Genomic DNA, 13,829 nt, shown 5'->3' on the forward strand with positions numbered 1-13,829 from the left:
AGCTGAATTTAAAGGCACGTCGCCTGAAGTACCGTTATGTTCAAGTTTCTTTTTCTAAATTTTTTATGGAACGGCTTTATAAAGATAACCAATGAAAAGATTGTCGGCTTGTAAATTTCCTTCTTGGTTTTTTAATATTTTGTCAATGTATTATTGTCTTCGTAACAATTATTAACCCTAACGTTTGTGTTCGTTGCAAACTTGTGACGGATTTTGTAAAAGTAAGAAAACTATTTTTAAAAAATCATATTTGTTAAAGCCACAATATTTGTAAACTAAAAAGGTAATGAACAATAGTATCTTTTTTGCTTTTAACAGTGTTCTTATTTTGATTCGACCCGGGTTTGACATTTTCTCAAAACACCTATTTTCTCACGATCAACATACAAAAATTGAAGTTGAATTATGCCACCAATGTTCTTCGAAATGTTAACAATAGCACCTTGGGCTTTAAATGACAACAATCAATATTTGTATGGATCCCGTAGAAGAAGCCATGTGTCAATTTCAATGATTGCAAAGATAGTGAAAGGCTATGATCCCAAATGTTACTCCCACCAAATTTGGAACACAATGTTTGGATCCGATCAATCATACACCCACTTTTAAGACACCAAGAAGACCGAGCATGATAATACCCACAAATATCATGGATCAATAGTCACATGCACAACATGCCAATTACCTCGCTCATTCAAGGGCCATGTCCTATACTTTTACTCCTGTGCAAGGACATGACCCCAGATATTACCCGCATCAAACTTGGAACACCCATCCGCATCTGATTTATCATACACTAGCCCATAAGGTGTTGTTAAACCATGTAGACCGATTAGTACCCATTAATGTCTTGGGCCGGTAGTTGCATGCACGACATTGTGGATACTCCACACTTTCCACGACCACATGCTAAACCGAAGAAGAGCATATATACACCGGGAATCACGAATATAAATATACCGGCTCACTATCAGTTGGTAAAAAAACCAATAGATGCCCGCTTGCGAATATAAAGATAACATAATGCAACTCCTTTAAACAAATCAAAAACTCTGTGTGCGCGCCTATAACACGCTAGAAGAAAGAAAATGAAAGAAACCTCAATTTTGTTGGTGGAATTATTACTTTATAAACTACCAAATACCTCATTATTAGTTGTTGGTGTGCATAGAGGCGCACAATTTGGGTTTTTATAACACCCAGTTTCGGGTGTAACCAGGTATTGGAAACTTATTTATTGCATGGTCGAGTTTGGGCCTGGATATTATCTCTAAAAATCATACCCTATGCATCGGGTTCGGGTCAGGTATAAAAACCATGTAATTTAAAATTGGGTATTTGGATACCCTATTTTTGGGGTTTTTTGAGATATTTTCTGGGTATAGACTGGGTTATTTAAGGGGGGGGGGTCACTTTTTTAGGGGTACTTTTCATGCAATTTCGGGTATGGATCGGGTATTGGAAAACCCGGTTTCGGGTATGGAACTGGTTCCGATTTTCGGGTAATACTAGGTACAAATCGGGTCAGGTTCCGGGTACGGGTTTTGGTACTGAAATGCACACCCTATCTGTACCATACGGGTAGGGTTGGGTAGTAAAAGTCATGTATAAAAAAACCCAATTCGGTTAGGGTTTTTTGCACCGAAATATCAATCCACTCAAGGTGACGGGCCGGGTGAATTTATATGGATCCATTTATAAATAAATAAGAAAGCAGGCCCAATCCACAAATACACTACTCAATTGAGATCGATCTTCAGAAATTGGTCACTACTCGTTGGCCTTTCCTCCCTCCAAGCAACAACGCACACACAGGAACTCACGCCTTTCTTCTTCCGTTGTCGCTATCTATCGATCAACAATCCTTCCGTAATTATGCCGACAGGTTCATTCATTCACCATCTCTTCCTGCTCAATTTACATAATCTGCTATTGTTCATTTCAGATCTGACTTGCAATTATTCAATTTCTATCTGATATTATTTGCTCTTGTCTTTTGTTTTGTTTTGTTTCACCTATCTAGGGTTTATATCTCTTATGTATTACCTATTACTTGTTTTCTCTGCTGTACTCTGATTGATTTCTTTTTAATTAATTGAGTAGGTTGTTGTTAGTTAATATATATGCATTTGTAAAAAAAATGAGTGTGTTTGTTTGGATTCAGTTCAAAAGATATATAGGCTTAGTTCAATAGACAGATATTCATTTCCAATAATAAACACTGTCCAAACTTTGTAGACAGATATTCATTTCCAATAGAAAGAAACTGTTCAAACTTAATTCTGCTTATATGATTGTATGTTAGCTCTTTTACATGACTTGCCTTTTGGATGTTACTGTGTGTATTCGTCACTTGCTTTATTATATTATATCTGGCTAGTTTACTTTTCCCTTCTTAAAATTCTTGCTGGTAGCTACGAGGGCCTTTTTATATATGAAATGTAAATAACTCTGCAGCTCATATGATGCTTCCATAAGGTACAACGTCACCATATTTGTTACTTCGATTATGTTTGTTTTTGTGAGGTATGTTTTGACTCTCTGTAACTCATATGTACTTATTATCACAGTGAGTGTAAAGTGGCAAAAGGAGTTATACCCGGGAGTTGAGATAGATACAACCCAGCCCCCATACGTTTTCAAATGTCAGCTGTATGACCTCACAGGGGTGCCGCCTGAAAGGCAAAAGATTATGGTGAAAGGTGGAATATTAAAGGTAATAGTGTAATACCATGTTTTTGTGAACCATAGTTTTCTCTAGGTTCTTTGCCTATGCAATGTAAAGTGTTTTATTATTTAAAGTCTCATAATTTCTTTTGTCTTTTTTTTTGCTAACTAGGATGACTCTGATTGGTCCAAGTTGGGGATAAAAGAGGTGAATGGTTTTTTCCTTACATTTGACTGTTGGTTGTCTTGTACTCTTGAAATTGGTGGTAAATGCTCTTTTCTTTTTTTATTTATTTGCAGGGTCAAAAGTTAATGATGGTGGGAACTGCTGACGAGATTGTAAAGGCTCCAGAGCAAGGCCCTGTTTTCATGGAAGACCTTCCAGAAGAAGAACAAGTAGTTGCTGTGGTAAGGTTCTTGACGTTTTTGTTTTACTTGCAAAATTCATAGTCATAATGTCTGGAAGTACATTACCTACCTTTTTTGCTAAATTTTTTGTAGGGCCATTCTGCTGGATTATTTAATCTTGGAAATACCTGCTACATGAATTCCACCATGCAATGTCTTCATTCAGTTCCAGAGCTAAAATCTGCATTGATCAAGTGAGTAATTTTTCTGTGCAAGGACTACGATGACGGTCTACGATGGTGCTTAGCTTCTAGATTTTGTTTTACTATGGCTTTGCTTTTATGCTGCAGTTTTTTATGTTATTAAGATGGAATTTTTCAATCAGTTAAATTTTTTTTCTTTTTCAATGCAATTCATCTATTCTTTTGCTACCGATACCAAATTTGTTTATTTTATATTGCTTAGGTATCCGCCGGAATCTGGTAGAAGCAATGATTTGGATCAGTCTTCCCATCTCTTGACTGTCGCAACTCGAGACTTATTTACTGAGCTTGATAAGAATGTCAAGCCAGTTGCACCAATGCAGTTTTGGATGGTACATTTCATCTCATTGTGTTTTCATTTTGTTTACTGCACTTCTTTTTCTCTTAGAATTCTGAAAACAAAGTTGTTATTTCTGTGGCACATCATTTATGATCATAGGTATTGCGTAAAAAGTATCCTCAATTTGGGCAGCTGCACAATGGATCCTTTATGCAACAGGTTTCTTTGATGCCATTCATTTATGGTTGTTTCTTTTAAATTGTTTTATGTTTTGAGTTTTGATAAAATACCTTTTGATATCTGTCAGGATGCTGAAGAATGCTGGACGCAGATTTTGTACACTCTATCTCAGGCCCTTAGATCACCAAGTACCAGGTATCTTGATGTTCCTTTTGCTGTTGATAACTTGATATTGGACATGTTTGTCTTTTTAGTTCTAGAGATGCTCGACAAGACTTGACTGTGTACAAATATAATATTGATATACTTTAATAGTTAGAAAATCTCCATAAGTATGATATTGTGCATCTGCCAACGTAGTAGATTGATGAGCCAGTCAGAAAGTGCTATTTTTAATATGAATTGCTTTATGTTCCATCTAATTAATAAATTGTATCCTCATTTAATATGCAGTTCAAGTGTGGATACGGTGAAAGAAATTTTTGGTATCGACCTTGTCAGCAGGTACTTGTTGGGTTCTACTTTTAATGAACACATTAGTCATCCTTAAAATCAAATTGTAGAACTGATAGTTCAGTTCCTTTTGAAAAAATATGTTCCCAACTCTTCATAGCTGTGAATTTTTTCTTCACTGTGCACCCTAATCTCTAAATCTGGATGAGATGCATAACACGTTTATAAAAATTGTTAATTTCATATATACTCTCCAAAAAGGTCAGCATTTTGTTTTTTTTCCTTTCTGATTTTGTTGTATCATACTATCGTTATATTCACTTTTTCAAAACGCTAAAGTAACATATTTACCCGTTCTATATTTATTTTTTAAAATTATTAATATTAACTATAACAGCCTGGTTCATTGAATAAACAAATAGAAAGACATACTTTCTGTGAATACAAAATATGAGTTTAGAAAGGATTTAACGATTTTATGAATTTTGAAAGGTGTATATAGAATTTTAAACTTTTAGAATTTTTTTCTATAATAAAATGCCAATTTTATATTTCAAGTGAACTTATTAGTAATAGTTTTTTTGTTGTATGTTTTTTCCATTTTGATTTTATATGACGGTATGTTGCTCTGTAGAGTGCATTGTGCAGAGAGTGGTGAAGAAAGTACGGAGACAGAAACAGTTTATTCTCTCAAATGCCACATATCACAGGAGGTGAATCATTTACATGAGGGGCTTAAGCATGTAAGTACTATTATAAAGTAATTGCATTTTTTGCATAATTTTTGCCTTTATCTCTTATTTCTGTCACAAACTGAAAGCAAGTCATTAGTAAATGCTACTTTCATGAAGTCATTTGCATTTCTTTAGTAATGTTGGCCTAATATTATTTCTTGCAGGGACTGAAATCAGAGCTAGAGAAGGCTTCTCCTTCTTTGGGACGCAGTGCAATTTACTTGAAGGATTCACGCATCAATGGATTGCCAAAGTAACTGCTTTATGGTTTTAGCTTCGGTAACGTGTTAATTGCACAAGACACATGTTTACCTTAACTTTTTTTTACGTTCAGGTACTTGACTATCCAGTTTGTACGATTTTTCTGGAAGAGGGAATCTAATCAGAAAGCAAAGATTTTGAGGGTAATATACTTGTACACAGATAAACATAATCACAATAGTAACATTTACGATAGTTACAAACAAATAATTTTTTTTGTTTCTAAACAAATATATTTCAAATTCATAATTAAAGACATAATTTAAAGTGATATAGGCCTTTGGTTAGTGGTTACTTCTAGGCTCACTGCCATAAGTTTTTTTCTAAAGCATAAAAAATCACGTTACCTGTAATCATCTAAGAAACCCGGAACTCTTGTTTTTTCAAATTAACCTGAAATCTTTAGACATATTTTTTGTTTTTCCAAATTTCTGCCAACACACGTAGTAAAGTAATTAAATCTCATGTTCGCTACTGGGTTTACTAAAAAGATCTTAATGAGATTGATTCAACGATACATTGCGTACATGTAAAAATTTTTTTTTGGAATACTGAACAAGTGTTAGGATCAAGTACAAACATCTTTTAGCGTGAGAAGTCTAAGGGGCATTAGGGTAATTATGCTAACACTAGATTAATTATTACATTACACTGAACTAGTGTACTTATTAATAACTATAGCATAGTAATAAACTAGTAATTACTCTAGTGCTTCTTACACCTCACGTTAAAAGCTGTTTGTACCAAATCCCACCCCTATTGAACAGTTATATAAATGATTCAAATATCCGAGGACAGTATAAGTTGGTAAATTGAATAGTGGCACTTGTGGTTGGAGATGGTCTTCTAGACCAAATTTGGGGATTTATGACTATGTATAGGAGAATTGTGATGATCTAGAAGACAGGAGAATTGTGATGATCTAGAAGACAAAACACTATGCTCTTAATTTGACCATTCTTGAATGCCATTTGTCAGAATCAAGTTTGTTGACTTATCCTTTTTTTTTCCTCTCTTTCAGAAAGTTGATTATCCATTGGAGTTGGATATTTTTGATCTTTGTTCAGATGATCTTCGCAAAAAGCTAGAAACTCCTCGTCAGGTTTGTAACTTCTACATTATGTAACTTGGATTAAAATGCATTTTGTTACAAATGGGGATTAATGAAGTTGGCTGATGAAATTGGTAAAAGTGTAAAGTTTCTTTCTATTTCTTGCACTTTGATCTTCAATAATTTCATCATGGTGATTTTTGTATATTTAGCTGTGTAGTATTTTTTCCAACTATTTTACGGTTATTACGTATTAGTTTACTATTATTATTTATAGATGCTGTTCATTTTTGGATTTGAAGTGACTTTTGATGTATTTAGATGTTAAGAGATGAGGATGGTAGAAAGGCTGGTTTGAAACTTAAACAAAAGACTTCTGCTTCAGTGGACACTGATGTGAACATGCCTGATGCAGCAGAGGTATGTACTATGCAGATTTTAGTACAATTTATGTAAATCTCACATGGATGCTTTTACTTAGACTACACAATTAATGTTATATAATTCACCCAGGGACCATCAAATGGAAGCGGTGAATCATCCAAAGCTACTGTTGGAGAAGGTTAGCATCCTTTTACAAATTTTTATTCTTATAAACCATTTCAGACACGTTCAAAAGTAAATGAGTTGACATTGTAAAAAACCAGTTGTTTTGGTGATTCTACCTTAAAGGTTCATTTCTATTTGGTTATTACTATGTTTCAGGGGTTGGTTCTGATAAGAATGTCCAGTTGACTGGAGTATATGATTTGGTGGCTGTGCTGACTCACAAAGGCAGAAGTGCAGATTCAGGTCACTATGTTGCATGGGTCAAGCAAGAAAATGGTCAGTCCACCTAACTGGCATTACTCTTATTCAACTTTATTACAGTAAGAACCTATTAATTGATTTTTAATGTAGGGAAATGGATTCAATTCGATGATGATAATCCAATCCCACAAAGGGAAGAGGATATTCCAAAACTTTCTGGAGGAGGTATGTATATCATTAAATGGTAACCAAGTTTCACTAAAGCCACACGAACCTTTTTTCAACTACAAAAATCACTCACGTTTTAATATTTATTTGTTATTTTAAACTTTTTATAACTGAAGTGATCTAAATTGGACGGTTTTGAAACTTGGTAATCGTTTAGTACTTTTTTATTGTTACATGTTATTATAGGTTGAACTTGAAAATAAGAAATCATCAAATAGTAACAAAGTTTTTAAAGGTTTGGGATTGAGTTTGAAAACAACTTATTGACTTATTGGCTTTTTCAAAAAGAATAAGTTAAAAAAATGTTTAGCAACCACATAAGTCTTTTTGTTTTAGCTTTTTTATAAGGTTAAAAAGTTGTTTCGTAAAAGCCACAAATCATGGTTTTTTTAAAACGGCATTTTGAAAAGTCAATAAGTTGGTTTCAAACTCAATTCCAAACATTCGAACGGGTTGTAACTCTGGTAACTATATACTGTATTGTACAAGTCTAATACTTTGATTGATTGATTGTTTTGTTGCTACAGGCGATTGGCATATGGCTTACATTTGCATGTACAAGGCGCGCACCTTTCCCATGTAATGTGATTTGCTTTCTGTTATAATTGTGTATCTTAATTGTTTCAACTGTCATTTAGTTTACACCAACTTATAACATAGAGTGAGGAATTAATCCCCCATTTCGATTTCACAACTGTGTTTGATTATGTGCTTTCAGTTTTTTTAGTAAAATAATTTTAATACACACACACACATCCCTTGGTGTATAATTTGGATATATGATCTGGTAGACAAGTCAGAGATATGGTGGTCCCAACGATTGCATTGCCCAAGTCTGTTGAATCGGTTGGCTTTTGAACAATTGAGGCTTTTGAACAAGTGGGAAGGTTCAATTCCACTTGTTGATAGGTGGTTAGATTGATTTGCTTTTATAAAAATTATTTTTTATCTGTTTATCATTAGTATACATGGGTTTTGAAATTAATGCCTTTTTAAACAATATTTTATGAAAGAAGTGTATTTTAGTCATTTTATTCACATAACTAGAATACAAGTATACAACGGTCATTCTTGCTAGGAAGCATCAGTGTTACATTACATACATGTAATAAACTATTTGGATCATACTTGTAATTTTTAAAAATGAGAGCAAACATACAACATGGGCATACCTCAGGATCATCCGTATAATCTCCATTGAAATTAGATAACGAACATTCATTGGAATGCTAACACTAGCTCTTTCTCTTTGGGTTGGTAATATAGCAAACAAATCCCCATACAAGGAAAACAACAGAAATTTTAAAGTCTTATCAGCTTGCGAGGATTAATTATTGTCAACGTGGTCCAGACAAGAAGCAACTGAACGATTCATGATTGTAAACATCTTCAAAGATATGGTCCCAAATATTATCCATACCAGATCTAACCCCCAGTTAATACCCACATTGTGAGTTTACATTTACATGCCATGACACGGAGTGCTCTGCAAATTCCAGGACCACGTCAACGACATTAACTCCCTCGCCCCACGGAACAGTATGAAACATGCCCGAAATCACAAAAGAAAATGTAAAAACATTTATCATCTCAATATGAAGAAGGCTCTCACTGTGGTAAGACTAACGATGTTCTATTTTACCGGAATCAACTAAATGATACCCGTGAATCAACTACCCTACCCCGAACTTCAAGTTATGAAAATTTGCTTTTAACATGTTCATTACCACAACATGTTTCCAAAAGTAGAAAGATAAAAATGTAGCAAAAGAGAATAAGAACAAGAATATATCCACAAGATGAGATGTATATAATTACGCTTAATAATTAATATCTTGACAACTTTAGATAACAACATAAATTAAATAAGCCCATAATTAACAAAAATATCTCCATGATCCCCAATTACCTTTTTTGTTTTCTTTTATAAAAAAAAAATAAAAATCTAAGGAAAGGTGGAAGCAGATGTGAAAATAGAAAGATGAGGCCACCCGTTATCTCCACTGCTCGATTCACCATTCTGACTACGATCTTCGAACACATCCGTCACCACGGATTTCTTCAATCCATCTGTCAAATTCGATATACTTTTTATACTCTGATTATTATTATTAAATTCTAAAACCGGAGATGATTCCGGCTTCAAAATAGGTGCCGGAGGCGATGACTCAGCAGGACGTTTGTTGGAGGTTGAAGGAGATCGTTTAGTCGTCTTACGCACTCCGCCGCCGACGGGAATCTTACGAAGCGTGCCGCCTTTGGTCCAGTAGCGCCGGCAGTTCTTACAGTAATGGCGCGGCTGCGAGAGGTTGTAGTTGTTGTAGTAGCAGAACTTGGTGTTGTCTGAATCGCATCTAGGGCAGTTCAGATGCTCGTGTTCTGGGAATTGGAGGCTAGGGTTTGTTTGGGGTGGATATGTTGACGGGATTTGATGCATTTTGGAACTGGAACTGGAATTGGGGTATATTTATTATTTAAGATGAATGAATGAATGGATTGAAGGGAATTGGAATTGGTGTTAAATGAGATCTCGATAAGTCTCCGTCATGGTGTGTGGGGCTGGAATTGGAATTGGAATTGGAATTGGAATTGGAATGGAATGGAAGTCAAAATTATAAAATGGTCCACATTTGAGATTTGTATAACCGTATTTATTTTTGTGAATTTGAATTAAAACGTGTTACTTGTAGTCATGGGTTGAAACGTTGAATGAATGAAAAACTTTTGTTGGTATGTAAACAATTTATACCGGTACTAATAAAAATGTATTATATGATATGTAGTATCTAACACTCGTTTTTATGTGTTATTGATATCCGATAAGCACGTGACACTGATTTTGATAGAATTATGAGTTCGTCACTAACGCTCATTCTCACTGTTACTATTTAGACAATTGGTTATAATTATTGAATTTCAAACTTTAATATCTAGGAAAAACTTAGCCACCATCTACAACCTAGTCACCCACCAAATTGTTGTCATCGTCACCGTTCATCTCGACCACCATTGTTACCTCACCACTGCCCTTACTTTGTCACATCACTTACCGTTCCTTAGATATCCATTGCCGCCCTGACACTTCAATCATTTATGCCACCACTGCCAGTGGTGAAGCTTGGGCAAGTTCGTCGGGGGGGGGGGGGGGGGACTTAAAATGTATTATAAAAATCATAAACTAGGGGGGGTTGACCTCAAATTTTCGGTATAAAACGGGTAAATTTACACTACGTATACAAATTTTCGGGCGGAAAAAGGGTCGATTTACACTATCGCGCAAAAAAACAGGGGGGCCAGGGCCACCCTCGGCCCTAAGGAAGCTTCGCCCCTGACCACTGCTGCCACCCTAGGGATGGATAGGGCCGCGGCAACGGGTGATGTCTAGATGTTGACGACGATGACCACGTGTTTGTCAGGGTGGCAATAGTGATATATTGCAATTTTGTTTTAATTGTTATATCACATAAATTCATTACAAATTAAGAATTGTTTTATAGGTTTAATTTCCTTGACAAATTTCACTTTCTTTTGAGAATGAAAAAAAAAAAAAAATTTCTTCATATCCTTAGTTTTTTTTTTCACAAATTTTAACTTTTGTAAAAAAAAAGTGAGAGCCAAATGCACTCTAGTCTTAGCTTTTGGACATATTTTGTTAAAATGCACAGTTAAACCTATTCAAAGAATTTGAAAGTCTATTTTTAAAATAATTAATGTAAGATTGGTGGTTTAAAATTAAACAATTAGTTGTAACATTAGAGATAACTATGTAATTTTATATGTATCCTAAGAAAGTACCTTTCAAACAACAAATCTTACAAAGTTATCGAGAGAAAACTATTTAACTATTAGAAAGTGAGATTTTGTTAACACTACAAAAGTACAAATCTTATTTATGTAACTTAAACATTTAATAATAATGAAATACAAAATCATGCACAAAATTCCAATATGTCGAATCTTTTAATATATGCTAAAAGGACAATTAAAAAAAATAAAACATAACCAACCTCCACAAAGGACTTACTATTCGTATATATCTTATGTAATCGGCCGTCTAAAATGATATGCTATATCATATAAAAGATTTGCTTTGATTTTCTTTATATTATTAATATTTTATTATGAAAAGTGACATGACTCGAGTTTGCAGGATTAAACAGCAAATAATGACGTATAGTTGATTGATTCCCCGAAGCATTTTTTTTAATTAACTCACTTACCACAAACTTAAAGGAAAAAAGAACACGTATTCAATAAGCATATAAATTTTAATAAAAATATAATATTTATATTAAGAAGATAGTCAGATAGACATACTTTTGTTATATGCGTGATGAATCCTAGACTTTTCAATCTTGTAGTTTCATCCATGTTTAATCTCTTAGATTTGAATACTATGTATTTAAAACGTTTTGAAAAATTGTCTTAGGTTTAATGACACGAAACTTTTAACTATATATAATAGCTTTATTACTCGTAAGTTAACAAAAAGTCAACTAAAGTAAATATATAATATAACCATAGGTAACGGTGATGGTCCTGCTACATCTTACTGTGTTGTCGGCCGTTTATCCATGGTTGGGGGTAGATGCTTGAACTGCTGTTGCCTGTTTCTTTTAGGAAACCGTAGGCGGTGGTGGCCCGGTTTCTGTTAGGAAAACAATTTATTGTCTGAACCTCTTTTTTTGTTATATTTTCTTTAGGTTTACTGTTGTTGGTTCGATGACGATGACTACACGTTCATCCGATTGCATCAACTTGTGTTTTTGTTTTGGAATTTCGTTTGTCCATTGCTGAGTTTGAATTTTGAAGTCCATATTCTTTTTGTAGTTTATTTTTCTTATGCTGCTTTAAGCAAGTATATGTGGTCTGTTAATTTTTCCTTATCTTTTTGATTATGGTGTCCACTGAGATTGATATTTACTCCTCTTAAAATTATTAGAAAGGAAATCTCAACAACTTTTTCATGGATTATTATTTTTCAGGCAGATAAAAGTGACCAACCGTGATAATCTTTTTAGACCATTTGCTTTCTAGATCTTTCTGTCAAAATTTGGCTATATAATTTTTACTGTGTTTTTTTATGTATACGGCCGCCTTTTCCTGTTGTTTCTTTACGCAAAGATCTGTATATTTTCATCGTTTGTCGTCTTTACCTATGATCACAAACCGTTATTTGAAATTGCAACATATGTTTCAACTGCATCAGAGATCTGAGCATTAACTGTAGACATATAAACAGAGATCTGAGCATTAACTGTAAATAGACATATAAACGTATAAACACCGCGTGCAACGCGCGGGTATAACAGCTTGTTTTTATTAATTTTCAATACATTATTCATCAGTATTTGTTATTTAATAAAAGATTTTCTTTTTCATAAACAGTATATATAAATATACATATACTAGTTTTTATCTCCGTATTACGGAGATTGTTCTACATTATTTGTTTTTAATATTTATATAACTTTTTGGAGTTTAATTTTATTTATTGTAAGAAAAGTAATAATATACTTAGAGTTTGATGATAAAAAGGTTTCACATATAACTAAAATGTTATAACCCGGTTTAAAAGTTATTCGGGTTTGGTGAAACTCAAGACCCGTTTATTTTTTTACTATAAAATTATTTCTTAATTATAAATAATATATTTTTTTAAAAAAATCATATAATAATGTTTAATATATCTATAGAATTTTCACATCAATAATTTGGTGAGATTAATTTTTAATTTAATGAGATGTTATAACCCGTTTAAGGAATATCTGGGTTTGGTAAGACACAAACCCGCAAATTCGGGTCAAATACACGAAAAACCTTTATTTATAAATAATGCAATCTGTTGGCTTGAGAGAATATAGAAAGCTATCATAGAGCTTTTAAAGGTTTCGTTTATATATATTGTAGATTTTTATTTGTATAATGAAAGATAATTAATATTTTTTATGTCTTGAAATAATCTAAGAAAATAATTTTCCTTTTGTCATTTTTAACTAATTCCAATTTCCATAGTAAGGTGTATATTTCGTGAACTCTCTTAGTGCCAATGTTTTCAGACCTGGCCTGGGCGTTGATCTGGACGTCTTACCGGGTCAAAAGTCGGACCGACCCGGGAGGACGGACCGGTGTTTGACCTGATAATGTCATAAATAATTAATATATATATATATATATATATATATATTCATATACATATAAAAATTAATAACACAAAATAATAATAATAATAACAAACTTTAATGTTTATTTATGTTTAATATATATATTTTATCAATAAAGACAACAATAAAGCTTAGTTGGTTGGCTCATGGGTAGTTATTAAAGCTTCTACATAGAAAATGACTCAAGTTCGAATCCCATCATGCACATTTCATTTTAAATTTAATAAAAAATGGGTTTTACAGTAGACCCGCCGGGTCACCGGGTCCGGGTCGACCGCCACCCGCCAAACCCGGCCGGGTTTGGCAAAAACGGGTCAAATACCTCACCCGGCCCGGTTTTGAGACCGGGTCCCGGTCGGACCGGTCAGACCGGCAGGGCCGGACCGGGTTTCAAAACAGTGCTTAGTGCCATCTATCCATTTAGGAATACAAATGTTTAGCAAATTACTG

General features: G+C 33.8%; 1 protein-coding gene and 1 pseudogene across 2 annotated transcripts; one reads left to right on the plus strand and one right to left on the minus strand.

Moving 5' to 3' along the window:
* The first annotated feature begins 1,833 nt into the window (after window positions 1-1,833).
* LOC143530092 (ubiquitin carboxyl-terminal hydrolase 6-like) lies at window positions 1,834-7,909 on the plus strand. Of its 2 annotated transcripts, none has more exons than XM_077025717.1 (18): window positions 1,834-1,885; window positions 2,571-2,716; window positions 2,840-2,875; window positions 2,968-3,075; window positions 3,169-3,269; window positions 3,481-3,610; window positions 3,718-3,777; window positions 3,866-3,933; window positions 4,192-4,242; window positions 4,826-4,934; window positions 5,090-5,178; window positions 5,260-5,329; window positions 6,208-6,288; window positions 6,559-6,657; window positions 6,751-6,800; window positions 6,953-7,062; window positions 7,138-7,212; window positions 7,743-7,909. In XM_077025717.1, exons 1-18 carry the CDS (start codon window positions 1,876-1,878, stop codon window positions 7,796-7,798), a joined length of 1,449 nt encoding a protein of 482 aa, XP_076881832.1. In that variant the 5' UTR covers window positions 1,834-1,875; the 3' UTR covers window positions 7,799-7,909. The 2 variants fall into 2 exon arrangements, with proteins under 2 accessions (XP_076881832.1, XP_076881831.1); XM_077025716.1 differs by having other exon boundaries at window positions 6,751-6,799; window positions 6,943-7,062.
* A 1,251-nt stretch (window positions 7,910-9,160) lies between these two features.
* Window positions 9,161-9,652, minus strand: LOC143530120 (dof zinc finger protein DOF3.2 pseudogene; annotated as a pseudogene).
* Window positions 9,653-13,829: the final 4,177 nt, after the last annotated feature.

Source organism: Bidens hawaiensis, unplaced genomic scaffold (genome assembly GCF_021521415.1).
Source record: "Bidens hawaiensis isolate Kalapana, Puna unplaced genomic scaffold, B.hawaiensis_p1.1 tig00008841_1, whole genome shotgun sequence".
NCBI lineage: Eukaryota > Viridiplantae > Streptophyta > Magnoliopsida > Asterales > Asteraceae > Bidens > Bidens hawaiensis.

Excerpts from the sequence above, each read along its gene's own strand:
- LOC143530092 (XM_077025716.1), top strand. Across the intron at positions 3,611-3,717 it reads CACCAATGCAGTTTTGGATG|GTATTGCGTAAAAAGTATCC; the intron begins GTACATTTCATC and ends TTATGATCATAG. Across the intron at positions 4,935-5,089 it reads TACATGAGGGGCTTAAGCAT|GGACTGAAATCAGAGCTAGA; the intron begins GTAAGTACTATT and ends TATTTCTTGCAG.